Genomic DNA, 15660 nt, shown 5'->3' on the forward strand with positions numbered 1-15660 from the left:
GCTAGACACTTGGTAAAGACCTTGGGAACTGACACAAGGCCAAAAGGCAACACGCAATACTGAAAGTGATGTGGTCCCAGTCGAAACTGAAGAACTTCCGATGGGCTGGAAGTATCGGGATGTGAGCATATGCATCCTTTAAGTCCAGAGAGTATAGCCAATCGTTTCTCTGAATCATTGGAAGAAGGGTACCCAGGGAAACCATCCTGAACTTTTCTTGTACTAGAAATTTGTTCAGGGCCCTTAGGTCTAGGATGGGAAGCATCCACCCTGTTTTTTTTCCTGAACAAAGAAGTACCTGGTATAGAATCCCTGCCTTTCTTCCCCCAGTGGAACAGGTTCGACCACATGTGCCTTTAGAAGGGCGGAGAGTTCCTCGGCAAGTACCTGCCTGTGCTGAGAGCTGAATGAATGAGCCCTCGGTGGGCAATTTGGAGGTTTGGAGAGCCAATTGAGGGAATATCCGAGATGGACTATTTGAAGAACCCACCAGTCAGAGGTTGTAAGAGGTCACCTTAGCTGAAAAAAATGTAACCTGCCCCCGACCGGCAAGTCGTTCGGAACGGACACTCTTACTGAGGCTATGCTCTGCTGGAGCCAGTCAAAAGCTCGCCCCTTGCTTTCACTGGGGAGTAGCAGGAGCCTTAGGAGCACACTGCTGACAGGAACGAACATGGTGGGGCTGAGTAGGTTGACAAGCCAAAGGAGTGTACCTACGCCTAGAATAGTAGTAGGGACCGCTCCGTGGCTTGCCAAAAAACCTCCTAGATGAGGAAGATGATGCAGAAGACGCCCGATGGGAGAGGGAAGAGATTGTATCTGTGTGTTTCTTGATTTGGTGAGCGACCTCAACAATCTTCTCTCCAAAAAGGTTATACATCTGGCAAGGGGCATCCGCCAACTCTGCTGAATAGTATGTTCCAAGTCAGAAACATGCAGCCATGAAAGTATGCGCATTGCTATACTTTGAGCAGAGATCCTGGATGACACATGAAAAGTGTATAAGTGCCCCTGGCCAACAACTTTCGACACACCTTCTGCTGCTTGACCAACTGGAGAAAAGGCTCGGCCTGCTCCGAGGGGGATTGTATTCACCAAGTCTGACAGCTGTCCCACCGAGTTTCACAAGTAAACGCTCAAAAAAGAGCTGGTGAGACTGTATACGGGAGATGAGAATTGAAGCCTGGTATTTGTTTGTCTTCCTCCAGGGTTCTAACTTCTCTGCTTGTGAGCGCCGAGGCATAGTCCCCTAGTACTCATGACTTTTGAGAGCGGACTCCACCACCAAGGAATCACGAGGTAACTGAGGCCTTACAAACCCAGGTTCACTGTGGATCCGATACTGGGTGTCTATTTTCTTCAGCATGACAGGGACTGACAAAGGGGGTGTCCAGTTCCTGACGAAGACTTTCTTGAATACCTCATGGAGGGGTGCAGTCACAGCCTCCTTAGGAGGAGATGTATAGTCCAGGACCTCGAGCATCTTGGCCCTGGGCTCATCCTCCACCTCTAAAAGAAATGGAATGGCATCAGCCATTTCCTTGACAAAAGATGGGAATGAAAGGCTTTCCGGTGGAGACTGTTTCCTTTTAGGTGGTGGGGAGGGCTCAGAGAGGATCCTATAAGACTTTTTCTGAGGAAAAAGTATCTGGGATCTTCCTTTGACTCCCAGGAGCGTTCCTCCTCGGTGTCAGACAGTATCTCTCTATGGGACGTCTGTGACCAAACCTGCCTCTATGCCTAGGAGCCATGTCCTCAGGAGCGGCGTCGAGAAGCAGGCTCCTGTTTCGACTTCAGTGAAGCTTCATCCATTGACATCGAGGGTGTGCCGGCTTGGGTGGCAGTTGACACCAGTGCCACAAGTAGCACCGGCATTAGAGGCTGCACCACAGGCTGATAGCCAGACGGGGCCGCAGCAAGAGGTATGGCAAGTGCAAGCACCCCCAATACTGATGCACACTGCTGCATAAGTCCATCCAGTCCATCCATCCAGATGCACTCATTGAGGACTGACACCGGTAAAAGTTAGGATGCCGGTTGAGGCACAAGTTCCAGAATCGCTAGGGTCGATACAGAGCAGGATCTCGGCTGCTTAGAGACAGTCACATCAGTACCTGCTGAATGGAGGGACAGCGGTCCTTCCGGCGCCGACGCTTCTCTGGTGCCGAATCCTTCGACTTCCTAGAGCTCCCGGCACCATGTGTGAAAGGTGCCCAATGACAATGCTTCTTGGCCTTCGCCCAAAGCATGTCACCCAGGCTCCTCGGGTGCCAAGGATGACGTCGAACCTTCATGTCACCTTGAGGTCGGGTCCAACAATGGACGGTCCTGGGGGGGGGGGGGGCTGCACAGCTAGTGGAGACCTACTCGACGCTTCAGTGCTCCCACTGTCTAAGGGTCTCAAAGCAGCCATGCTTACCGATGCTCCCGATACAGGTACGATGCTCGACATCGACACAGCTGACCTCGATGCCAATGCTGACGTTGAGGAACCAGACTTGGCTCCAAAAATCTTCTCTTGATGAGCCTCTCAGGAAACTTGGGTCCTCTTCTTCTTCTTGCGAAGACACAGTTAGTATGGCTATGGTCAGGCCCAAGACACTGCAGATACCAAGAATAAGTGTCCTTTCCCGAGATTGTCCGACTGCACCGGGTACAGCGCTTGAAGCCACAGGTAGTATTCGTGGACATGGATAGAAAAACCTCTTCGGCCAAATTAAATGATTCGATGGTGCCTAAAAATGGGCAAGGCACAGAAAAAAGAAGGGAAGAATTCAACCAGAGTCTAGGCCTAAAAAACAGCCATATGATGTTGAAAAATAAGGAAACAAACCCAGGAAAAATACAACTAAAAAAATAAAGGACAGGTTTAAAGGGAGAAAACAAGAAAATCACAACAAAAAATGAGGGAAAAAATAGTCGAAAGGCACCGAAAAGCTCTTTTGAACCAGGCGAGCGAGGAGAGGCTGAAAAAGTGCACCTTCTCCTCATGAGGAAAAAAGAGAACTGAGGAGACCTTGTTCACGCGACAGGATGGAAGGCACTCGTGCTTGCACGGTGGAGCGCAGCTCGCTCTCCATGAAGCTCTATTTTCTTACTTTGCCAAAATGCCGGACCAGGCGATGCAGATTGGCATCACCCACTTTTGAAAATATTGGAGGCTGCTTGTCCTCAAAGAATGATAATACTATGCATGCAGCCTTCAGAGACTTACATGTGGAACACTTATTGCTTCCCCCCAACACCATGTCCACAGTGACATACTCCCAAATTCAGATGTTAGCAGATAACACTAACTGTGTACCCGTCACTATATTGGCTTTTTTCCAACTATTCAGGACCCCCAAACTTAACCAAACGTATTCACATGGAATAAAAATGTTTTGATTACTTCCAAAACACCAGTAAAACCTGTTCCTTAGGACCTCTGAAAGCGTATTCTACAGAATAGGTACAAGCTCTCAGAACAATCTAGCCTGCTATCTTTGCAACTGCATTTGGGATATGAGGAGGCATTTTTAGAAAACAAGTCGGACTTAAATGCAATACTCGACCTGGTTGATGCCACTACAAGCTCTCTTTCAAGTATTATGGATGCCCCATTTATAAAATTTTAAAAGTTAAAACCAGTATTTTAATATGTATATGCTCCCGAATTGAAAGACAGTGCAGCTGTGTCAAAGCATCCTGCTTACTATCTTTTCTCTACCACCCAGTCAAAACTCAGACCACAGCATTATGGGCTATCTGCAACATGCTCAACTATTCACCATATAGGAGACTGCAGAGGCCCAAGGAACTTAAAATGTGCACATGTATAACTGAACATAAGGACATCCCATACGGGCACAGTTGCCAAACAATCCTTAAATTACATTTTATTATGTACATATTATGGATAGGCAGGATAAAAATATTTTAAAATAAATTTAAAAATTGTGATTGAAAAGTCATGTCAGTTACAAAAGTGCCATGAGATCCTATATCTTGAGCTTACATGATATAAATGTCTCCTCAGTAGAGGGAAAAGCAGGGTAGCCAAATCCAAATACTCAACTTCAGTTTTTTGGTCAATAAGTACCATGTTGCTATACCTCACCTATGCTGCAACCCTATCCAAGCACTTAATTAACTTTTTGCATCAATGGCAAAATAATCTGATCATCATCCACACAAGCAAAGGAAAAAAAAAACCATGGTCCTTAATTTGATGACCCAGTGGATGGAGAAATGCATTACAAAGAACAGGTGACTTATTGTAGCGGCCAGGTGTGTGCATGCAGCCACTTGGAAAGGTGCTAGCACAACGGGTAGCTAGGGATAAGATGATATAGTTAATGAAGAATTTAACTGCACTTCAAAATGAGAACATATGGGCCCAATCTGTGGAGTATCTAATGGCTAGAGATGAGGGGGGAATGGGCATAATTAGGTAAATATGGTGAGTAGGATAAGTTGTTGGAGGGGTGTTGGTCACAAAGGTTTTGTGGGGAAAGGAGGACAGGTGGAAGGGAAGGAAAGGGGAGGATAGGGGGTTAGTTCAGAGACATATACCAAGATTACAGCTACAGGATTTGGTACTATGTGTAAATGTTTTGTTTTTGTTTCACATGCTGGTGTCCTGAATACAGAAAAAATGACAGTAGACATGAGTTTTGTCCACATAGAATTAATGTGGTATGTTAGAAAATAGAACCCCCTCCCCCCCAAAAAAGGGGTGACAGAGCAAATCCCTGAGAGAAATCATATCTAGGACATTCTTATAATCGAATCTTAAACATCCTACCCTCCAAAAATAGAAGTAATCTAACTTAATTACTTACCACCTAACCCACTGGACTACATTTCTGTGACAAAAGGTCCCAATCTATCAAATCAAATGCAGCAGATAAGTCCAAAGCCACTGGAACGCGCTGCCACGCAACCTAAAAGCGATCTGTCCACAAACTACTGAAGACCCGTCTCTTTGACAAGATATACCACTAACTCACCTCTATCCAATGACTGGTAAACAATATCTGTTATCGCTGCCAGAAGTGAACTCCTAGGCTCCCCATTTGAATCCCATCTGTCTCTAATCTATATTATTTACCTTTTCCAAATAGGCATCAATCTGTGAGACCAGCTCTCTCTCTATAATCTTTAACCAAAATGGCAAGCATGAAACTTGGCTGAAGATTTTTATATTTTACAGACAAGGCTCCTACTTTTTAGCATTAGTGTAGCACATTCTTCTAAGCTTGTTTTAAAAGAATTCACCAGATCAAAAATTCATCCTAAAATATTTATAGAACCACGCTGAAGCACATAACTAGGTACTGGGTATAGTGTGGAGCACAAGGCATACAGTCTTCTAATCAAACTCAATATTTTGTTCTTTTGGGGTGGAGGGGGGGGAATTGACGAATTCATTGCGATGACCATACTCCTACTCATTACATCATTTCCCTCATCAAACAAGCATGACCATTGCCCCTCATCCAACCCAATCATCTGATCTTTAGACTTCTGAATTTTATTCAGAAAATAATCCACTACCTTCCCCCATTTTCACCTAGTCCTACGCCATCCTCAACCTCTAACTTACCCAAGAGTCTCAGGCCAAGCATACTACACGTTCAAAAGTCTAGATAGGATTTTTTAAGGCTGATATCCAAAATAAAGCCAGAGGGAACCTTGAGAAAAACACAGCAGGACCACCAACAGAAAAAAAACAAAACCAACTAAGGCAGTTGTGGGGCTGCAGCAGTGCATAAACGGTAAAGGCCATTTGCTCTTTCTAGAAAGCTCTGGAAAAAAAATCATCCTTTCAGCACCACATGAAACAAACTGCTTAACTCTGTGAACTTGTCTTCAGGGGGGAAAACTTGCTTTATTCTTTCTTATTTTTACCCTGAAAATACTGTTCTCTGCATTGTAGCTTGCCACATATACTTTAATACCACTGTTAATGGAATACTAAGTCATCAAAATACAATTTATGGTTCTTACCTTTACCACCTCCAAACAATAGTGATAGACTTTAGCTTTTACAGTCCCCACAGGATATGAAAGCAGCTGCAGAAACACTTTCTGACTCTCCATCTGTAGGAATGGGCTAGCCTGTGCAGACTTCCAGCTACAAGCAGAAAAAGTGTAATTGTGAATTATGATTTCTATGGTATCAAATATCATAACAAAGATTAAATCAACTAAGTGTTAAATCCAACAGATTTTCACTATCTATATTATTTAAAGATGTATTTAAAAATGAAATTTCTTTTTAAGAAGCAGCACTAAAAACAGTCAAATTGTTACTTCACCAAATTGCAGCACTTGATATGCCAAGCTTGGTCTTACCTGTAACTCATTTATGATGCACCCAAAGATTCTTTTACTACAAACTGAAGAACAATTGTAATAAAACAAAACAAGTTTTATTTTATAACAATTGATTATTCTGTCAGAACTCCAGAGGCCATACAGATGGAGTAGACTGTGTATGCTTTGATGTATGGGGGTTACAGCAATTATGCTATTTTGAATTATGTATGTTTTCTGTGATCCACCAAGGATATAATGAAGATACTTACAAGTAGCAGATATTCTCCGAGGGCAGCAAACCATTAATTCTCAAATGTGGGTGACATCATCCACATTGCCCAGAATGCTTTTAAAACGTACTACAAATTTAACAGCACGCGACAGCGCCCCTCTATATTGGCCTGCTGTTCTCGGAGAATACCTGCTACAGGGTAAGTATATTCGCTTTCTTCAAGGACAAGCGGTCATGTTATTCTCACATGTGGGAATCCATAGCTACTAGGCTCACCAAAAACAACAGTAGGACAATTGGAACTCCCAATGGTGAGTTGAAATAGCAATTAACCTGAAACTATATACATTCTCAGTGACAGTCAGTCTAGAACAGAAATGGACCTAGGAGGCTGGAGTTGGATTCTAGACCCCAAACAAATTCTGCACAACTGTCTGTACAAACTACTGGGTCAGGTATCTTGCTCAAGACAATAGTAAGATCTGAATGTGTGGACTGAAGACCACGTTGCAGCCCTCAAATTTCTTCTATAGAGACTGACCTCAAATGGGCTACCAACACTGCCATGACATTATAAGTTTTGACATAACCCTCAAGAGTCAGCCCAGCATGCGCATAAGAGAAAGAAATGCAATTTGCCAGCAAATTTAAGATTGTGCATTTCCCGATGGTGATGCCCACCCATCCTGTTGGGATGAAAAGAAACAAAAAGCTGTCTGTAGGGCCTAGTAAACTCCAAGTAAAAGGCCAATGCTCTCTTGCAGTCCAAGGTGTGCAGTTTGCTTTCACCAGGATGGGCATGAAGCTTGGAAGAAAAACTGTTGGAAGGACAAAAAACTGATTCAGATGGAACTCCAACACAACCTTAGGCAGGAACTTAGGGTGCATACAGAGAACTACTCTCTCATAATGAAATTTCATGTAAGGTGGATCTGCTACTAAGGTCTGAAGTTCACTGACCTTGCAAGCTGAAGTAACAGCCACCAAAAACAAAACCTTCCAAGTCAAGTACTTCAGATGACAGTAATCAAGTTGCTCAAAAAGACTCATTAGCTGGATGAGGACGACATTGAGTTCCCATGACATAGGCAGAGGATTGACAGGGGACTTTGCCAACAGCAAACTTCTCATGAAGCAAAATAGAGGCTGTCCAGAGATGGGCTTACCTTCTACACAGTGATAAGTCCTAATTGCACTGAGGAGAACCCTTACAGAGTTGTCTTAAGATCAGACTCAGAGAGGTGCAGAAGGTATTCAAGCAGAGTCTGTGTAGGGCAAGAAAGATGATCTAGGGCCTTGCTCTCACACCAGATGGCACACCTCCTCAATTTCAAAGAATAACACCTCTTAGTGGAATCTTTTCTGGAAGCAACAAGATCCTGGAGACACCCTCAGTAAGACACAAGCTCTCAACATCCAGACTGTGAGGGCTATGGACTGGAGGTTGGGATGTAGATCCCTCATTCTGGGTTATGAGGGTCAGAAAACACTCCAATCTCCAAGGTTCTTCAGAGGATAACTCCAGAAGAGGGAACCAGATTTGCCAGGGCCAAGGTTCCTCAGTCTTGCATGATTTTCAGCAAAGTCTTCCTCACGAGAATGATTGGAGGATACAGATACTGAAGGCTAGGCATTCAACGCTAGTCTGTCGTGGGCCCTGAGCCTGGAACAGTACTAAGGGACTTTGTGATTGAATGGAGTGGCAAAAAGATCCACTGAAGGGGTATTCCACACTTGGAAAATCTCACAGGCAACGCCCAATCCTGTTCTGGACAACCCATTGACTCATCCGGACGGCTTCCAGTCACAAAGGGTATGATCTGATACCACCACCTCCCCTTTGCTGGTGTAATACATGGCAACCTGATTGTCTATTTGAATGAACAGCTGATTTCTGAAAGCCTTTAGAGCATACCAGATTGCCTGCAGATCCAAAAGGTAGAGATCTGTCTCGTGAGCTGACCAATCACCCTGAGTGTGAAGCCCATCCAAGTGTGCTTCCCCACCCCAGGCAGGATGTACCTTCTGGGCCTGAGGAATTTGGAATAGAAGTCCCACAGTCAAACTGGATACAATTGTCCACCAGAGGAGGGACTGAATCAACTCCGGTGTTACCTGGAGGAAATGCGCCATGTTCCCAGAGGCCTGACACCAATGGGAAGCTAGAGTCCACCAGGTGGTTCTAATGTGAGGATGTGTCAAGGGGATGACATGCACAGTGGAGGCAATATGGCTAAGTAACCTCAACATCTGCCAAGCTGTGACCTGCTGGCTGGCACGAACACAAGTAGCAAGTGCGACTAGACTGTCCGCCCTCAGCACAGGGACAAAGACACGAGCCTACTTTGTTTCTAGCAGGGTTCAAATGAAATCCAATTGTTGAACAAAGAGCAGATGGCACATGGGGTAGCTTAAAACAAACCCTAGGGACTCTAACACCAGAATAGCTCTCCACATGGACTTCCGAGCACCGTCCTTTGACAGTCTCTTCACCAGCCAATTATCCATGTAGGGAAACACAAACTTCCAGTCTGCATAGTGATGCTGCGACTACTGTTAGACATTTGGTGAAAACCCTGGGAGCTGACGAGAGGACAAATGGCAACACACAGTACTGAAAGTGATGAGCTGCAACCCGAAGTCTGAGTTACTTCCTGTGGCCTGGAAGTATCAGGATATAAGTGTAGGCATCCTTTAAGTCAAGAGAGTATAGGCAATCTTGAACCTGAATCATCAGGAGAAGGGTGTCCGGGGAAATCATACTGAACTTTTCTTTGACCAGGAATTTGGTCAGGGTCCTTACGTCTAGGATGGGAAGCATTCCTCCTGCCTTTTTTGGGACAAGAAAGTACTTGGAATAGAATCTCTTCCCTTCTTCCCCTGGTGGAATGGGCTCGACCACAAGGGCCTTTAGAAGGGCGGAAGGTTCCCATGCAAGTACATCCTTGTGATGAGGGCTGAAGCAAGATGCTCTTGGAGGGCAATTTGGTGGTCTTTGATGCCACTGCAGGGCATAACCGAGATGGACTATTAGGAGAATGCACCAGTCAGAGGTTACAAGGAGACACCTTTCTTGGAAAAAAACTCAGACCCCTCCCCCCACCAGTAGGTCATCCGCCACAGTCACTGTTAGGGCCGCTAAGCTCTACTGGAGCCAGTCAAAAAGTCATCCCTAGTTTTGAATGGGGAGTCAACTGAGCCTAAGGCACACACTGATGAGGCAAACAAGCATGCTCAGGCTTAGTCTGCAGAGGAGATCAAGGAGGAGTGTACCTACACCTTTGAGAGTAGTAGGGACCTCTCTTTGACTTGCCCGAAAACCTCCTGGACAAGGAGGGCGCAGAAGGTGTCCAGCAGGAGAGAGTATCGATGGTATCAGAGTGCTTTTTTATGAGGTCCGCGACCTCCTCCACCTTCTCTCCAAAATGATCAACCCGCCAGCACCTGGCATCCACCAATCTTTGCTGGACTGCCAGGCTCCAACTCAGAGACACACAGCCATGAAAGTCTATGCATCGCTATGCTCTGACCAAAAATCATGGATGTCACATCATAAAAACATAAGAGTAGCCATACTGGATCAGACCAAACAGTGGCCAAGCCAGGTCACAAGTACCTAGCAAAAACCCAAATCGTGACAACATTTCATGCTACCAATCCCAGAGCAAGCAGTTGCTTCCCCATGTCTGTCTCAATAGAAGACTATGGACTTTTCCTCCAGGAACTTGTTCAAACCTTTTTTAAAACCAGATATACTAACTGATGTTACCACATCCTCTGGCAAAGAGTTCCAGAGCTTAACTATTCGTTGAGTGAAAAAATATTTCTTCCTATTTGTTTTAAAAGTATTTCCATGTAACTTCCTTGAGTTTCCCCTAGTCTTTGTGCTTTTGGAATGAATAAAAAATCAATGTACTTCTCATTTTACACCACTCAGGATTTTGTAGACCTCAATCATATCTCCCCTCATCCATCTCTTTTCCAAGCTGAACAGCCCTAACCTCTTTAGCTTTTCCTCATACGAAAGGAGCTCCATCTCCTTTATCACTTTGGTTCCTCTTATTTGAACCTTTTCTAATTCTGCTATACCTTTTTTGAGATATGGCGACCAGAACTGAACGTATTGTAAGTGCCCCGGCCAAGAAATTATGACACGCCTTCTGCTGTTTGGCCATCTGGTAAAGCGATTTGGCCTTCTCCGGTGGGAGAGAATCCACCAAATTAGTCATACTGCGTACCAGGTTCCACAAGTAGAGGTTCATGTAGAGCTGGTATGACTGTATATGGGATATGAGCATTGAAGCCTAATACATCTTCTGCCCGATGGAGTGCAGAGTTCGACCTTCTCTGCCTGGGGGCACTAAAGCAAAGTCTCCAGAACATCTGGCTCGTTTGAGCATGGATTCCACCATCAGGGAATGATGAGGCAACTGCAGCTTATCAAACCCAGGGGAACTCTGAATCCAATACATGGTATCAATTTTATTAGGAAGGACAGGGGCTGACAGAGAGGACTCCCAGTTTTACACCTGAAAAATCACACAAGATCTTTTGAAGCAGGACAGTCACAGCCTCTATAGGAGGAGAGTCATAGTCCAGGACCTCGAACGCCTCAGCCCTGGACTCGTCCTCTGTCTCCAAAAAAATTGAAATGGCAGCCACCATTTCCCTGACAAAAGCTGGAAAGGAGAAGCTTTCAGGTGGAGACTCTCTCTCCTCTGTTGGGGAGGGGTCAGATGGGATATCGTACGACTCCTCCTCCAAGAACTACCTAGGGTCCTCATCAGATGCCCATGAGCGCTCTGTTTTGGTGTCAGCTAACAACTCCTCATGGGAGGGTTGAGACCAAGTCTGTCTCAAGTGTAAGGAACTTGGTCCTTGCATGGAGCAGTGTTGAAATGTAGGCTCCACCCTAGACTAACTCCATGACATTGGTACCCACATGGGCAGCACCGGCATTGGTGACTTCACCAACCACCAGCGTTGCGAGGCAGCAAGAAGAGGCATGGCTGGCTCAAGCACCCCTGATGCCAATGTACTCTGCTGTAGAATGCCCGCCCATTGCTCCTGGAGCATGCCCCAGATGCACTCATCAAGGGCTGACATCAGAAATGGCTGGGTCATTGGTTCAGAGACAGGCTGCTGAACTGCCGGTATTGACTCAGGTACCCGGTCCTGGCTACATGGAGACCCCTGCATCAGTACCTCCTCAATGGAGGGGGAGCACTCCTCCCAGTAACAAAGCACCTTGGGTAATGGATCTTTTGTTGCCCCTGTGATCCCAGCACCATGCATTGTAGGAGATCAATGCTTGTGTTTCTTGGCCTTCTCCCCATGCAGCATCAACACCCCTCAGTGCCGACAACGAATTCTCATGCCTCCTCGATCTTGGGTCCAATGTTGACCGGTCCTGGGGGCCCTGCTCGATGCACACCCACTCTCAGTGTCGGACATGGGTCTAGCAACCATGGGGACAGATGCACCCGATGTCAATGCAAGCACCAACGCCAATGTCAACGATTCAGACATGGCTCCAAAAGTTTTCTCTGTTAGCCTCTCTGAACAACCATGTTCTTTTCTGTATATGAAGGCAAAGAAGACAGCTGGCCACACTGAAGACACCAAGTATGGGTGTCAGTTCCAGAGATGATCCGACTGCACCAAGCACAGCGCTTGAAGCCACTGGGAAACTTTGATGACGGAAGGAAAAACAGCCATAGCCAAATCAAACAACTTGATGGTGATAGGAAAGGGAAAGGGAAATGGGACTTAATATACCGCCTTTCTATGGTATTTTGCAACTACATTCAAAGCGGTTTACATATATACACGCACTTATTTTGTACCTGGGGCAATGAAGGGTTAAGTGACTTGCCCACAGTCACAAGGAGCTGCAGTGGGAATCGAACCCTGTTCCCCAGGGTCAAAGTCAGCTGCACTAAAATAGCCAAGAAAAAGGAGGGGAAAAATCCCAACCGAAGCTTAGGCCTAAGTGGGCCTCGTGAAAATGAGGAAAAAAAGAAAACTTAAAAGTGGGGAAAAGGTAACTAAAACTTCAAGGGGAAGAAAGGAAAATTTCACAAAAACAGAAAAATACAAAATCCAATTTTTTTAATACCTGAAGGGAAGGCAGAAAAAAGCTCAAAAGGACGCAATGAGCAACAGATGCAGTGAGGAGCTGATGTTCCCGTGCTTTCAGAACGGGTGGGAAGAACTCACACATGCTCACTGGGAACAATGTTGCGTGCTCTTAAATTTGTAGTACACTGTAAAAATGTTCCGCACCAGATCACATGGATATCATCACCCACATGCGAGAATAACATGGCCTGCTTGACCTCAGAGAATGGCGGACTACAAATTGTTATAAATAGATAAATAAATGAACAAAATAGAGTACTTATTTTACCATACTGACATAGCAATTTAAGCAGATCTGAAACTTCAGTTAACCATTTGGCAACAGGAACCCAGTTTTCTAATATAGCTTCTATTTGCTCATATCTTCCATGTAAAAGTTATTTGGAAAACTGGATCTTGAAATGTTCTAAAATCACAAAAGTTATTCATGTATGTCAAGATTTTGCTCTCCAGTCAAAATGCATGAGAAATCCTTCTCCATCAAATTATCAATAATCAACTTCTTTTTGAAGCCTGTTAAGGATATCAGTATCTTACATGTCTGAGCAAATATGGATATAATCGTCAACCAATTGAAAGTGCTGATGAAATGGAAGGCTATTTAGAGCCTTTTCTGCTAGTTCCACTAGTTCTACAAGATTCTTTTCTCCCTGAAAAAAATGAAACAGTAAATGTTAAGAAAACGTACATAATGGTTTAATGGCGAGTTTTAACTACTAAGGGCTACTTTTACAAAGCAATGCTTCTTCACATGGGCTTCTTCGAATTCAGCACAGGCTAATCGGTAGCACTGTTTTGTAAAAGGAGCCCTAGGTCTCAAATGTTGAATTAGGTTAACCTGTATTCAGCTATTCGGGAATCACACTAATACAGGGGACCTTTTACTTTAATTGTGTTAGGCATTAACGCCGCTTAAAATGACATACCGTGGGATGCACTCAGGCCATTATAGTGCACGCTAATCCACACAACTCAAAAATGTTTCTACATTACTGCGTGCTAATTGGTTATCGCAAGATTACTGCGTGAACCCTTACTGCCTACAAAATGGGTGGCAGTAAGTGCTCATTATGGCCATATGCTAATGACATCAGCACATGGTCATTAATACAGAAAAATCAGCCAGTGAGGGGAGTCTATATGACGCTGCCATTTCCGCTTAAGGATAATCCCTCACAGTGTCATAGCCACCTTAAAACCCAAAGTCCTGCCCAAGGGAGAAGTGACATGAGAGGAGTGGAGCAAGGAGGGAATGGTCCAAGAAGTAAAAGGCCCAGGGCACAGTTAGGTTAAACAGGTCCAGAGGGAAGCTGCATTTGCCTCTACCATTAGGGTTGTCAACTGGCCAATTCTGAGCCAGCTTGGCTGGTTTTTCAATGGCCAGGCTGGCTGATGGCACTACAAAAGTCATTTTTTAAAATCATTGACCACTCCCTTCCCACGTGCATCAGTGACAGCGATTAGAGCACTCTGCCTCCAGCCGGGCTCAAGCCCATCCCTGTTCCTCTACAATGTCCCGCCTCCTCTGATGCCATTTCTTGTTTCCACACCATTGTAAAGAAACAGGAATGGGTCCGAGCCCAGCCGACGTCCCTTAACTGCTGTCACTGAAGCATGCAAGTTTGAGGGGGGTGGGAGATATGCAGGACTTGGGATGGGAGGCGGAATGGAGATGTGAAAGACCTGGGGGGGGGGGGGCTGGGGGGGGGGCTGGGGGGGGGAATGGCGATCTGCAGGACCTGGGATGGGGGGAAAGAGATGGAGATATGCTGGACTTGGGAGAAAATTATAAGGAGTACAGCTATGACCAATTGTGATAGCTATAATGTGGTCTATGTAATTCTATGTCCCTGCGATTTGATTTATATTGGCAGGAGTGCTCGCCCTATTAAAATTCGTTTGAACGAGCACAAATCAAGAATTCAAACGCAGAACATGCAGGCACCTTTGGTTAATCATTGGTTGCAGAAACATCATACGGTTGAAGATATTAGATGGCGGGTTATTGAATGTCTAGATGCTCGGAAGGAGGGAGGATCCATGAAGAAACTTCTGAATTTTAGAGAACAATTTAATATTTTCAGCCTACAGACGGTCACGCCGATGGGTTTAAATGCTGAAATTGAATGGGCTACACTTATTTAACTATTTCCAGCTTACCACCGGAGGCAATGTAGAGAGGAAAGCTTCCGGTGGAATGCCATGGGGGGCGGGGTTCTCGAAATGGATACGTCAGAGAACAGCTGATATTTAACTGCTTTGAAAAAACGCTGGCGCCATCTTGGCTTTTGAATTACCTTTGCTGAGCTGGCGCTGATAAGATCATGGGGTAAGTTTTTTGGGGGTACTAAATTTGATTATATGTGCGCTCTAGACATAGGTTTACAGCTGATGTGTGGAGTGTATATATTAATAAAATATTTTGTATATTATAGGGGATGTCCTTGAGACAGCTCATTTCGGAGCGAAACGTGCATGTCGGGCAGCCTAACCCCTGGGTCTGATAAACAAAAGAAAAACAAGATAAGTTTAATTTAAAACTATGGGTTTTGAAAATTTGAAAATTTGAAAGAAATTTGTAAAACTACTTATCTAAACCGATGAAGAGGTGGATACGTGTGAATATTGTCAGCGTTATTAATAGCTGATAATCACACATCACTGAGGTTTATGGGAAAGTTATAGTAAAGCTTATGGAACTGCAGTAGAGAACTGAAATACGGGGCTTTGAATATAATTTAATCACACAATTAGGACTGGTTGTGGAGACTAGTTATTTGGACTTGGGATTGGAGCATTTTATTGGGGGGGGGGGGTTGGGTAAAGATGGAGATATGCTGGACCAGGTTTGGGGGTGGGAGGGTGGGGGATGTAGAGTGGAATGGAGATGTGCAGGACCTGGGATGGGGGGGGATGGAGATGTGCAGGACCTGGGATGGAGGGGGGAGGGAATGGAGATGTGCAGGGCCTGGAATGGAGGGGGG

The 15660-nt window shown here is 45.0% G+C and overlaps 1 protein-coding gene across 1 annotated transcript in view; it reads right to left on the bottom strand.

Annotated features, from left to right (window-relative positions):
- The window catches only part of RTTN (rotatin), a 478682-nt gene that overhangs the window by 351054 nt on the left and 111968 nt on the right, over positions 1-15660 (bottom strand). Inside the window, exons 13-14 of the mRNA XM_030212687.1 lie at positions 13214-13326; positions 5992-6118 (exon numbers count right to left, since the gene is read on the bottom strand). Coding sequence (XP_030068547.1) covers positions 5992-6118; positions 13214-13326 — 240 coding nt within the window. The remainder of the gene's footprint in view (positions 1-5991; positions 6119-13213; positions 13327-15660) is intronic.

This window comes from Microcaecilia unicolor, chromosome 1 (assembly GCF_901765095.1).
Source record: "Microcaecilia unicolor chromosome 1, aMicUni1.1, whole genome shotgun sequence".
Lineage (NCBI taxonomy): Eukaryota > Metazoa > Chordata > Amphibia > Gymnophiona > Siphonopidae > Microcaecilia > Microcaecilia unicolor.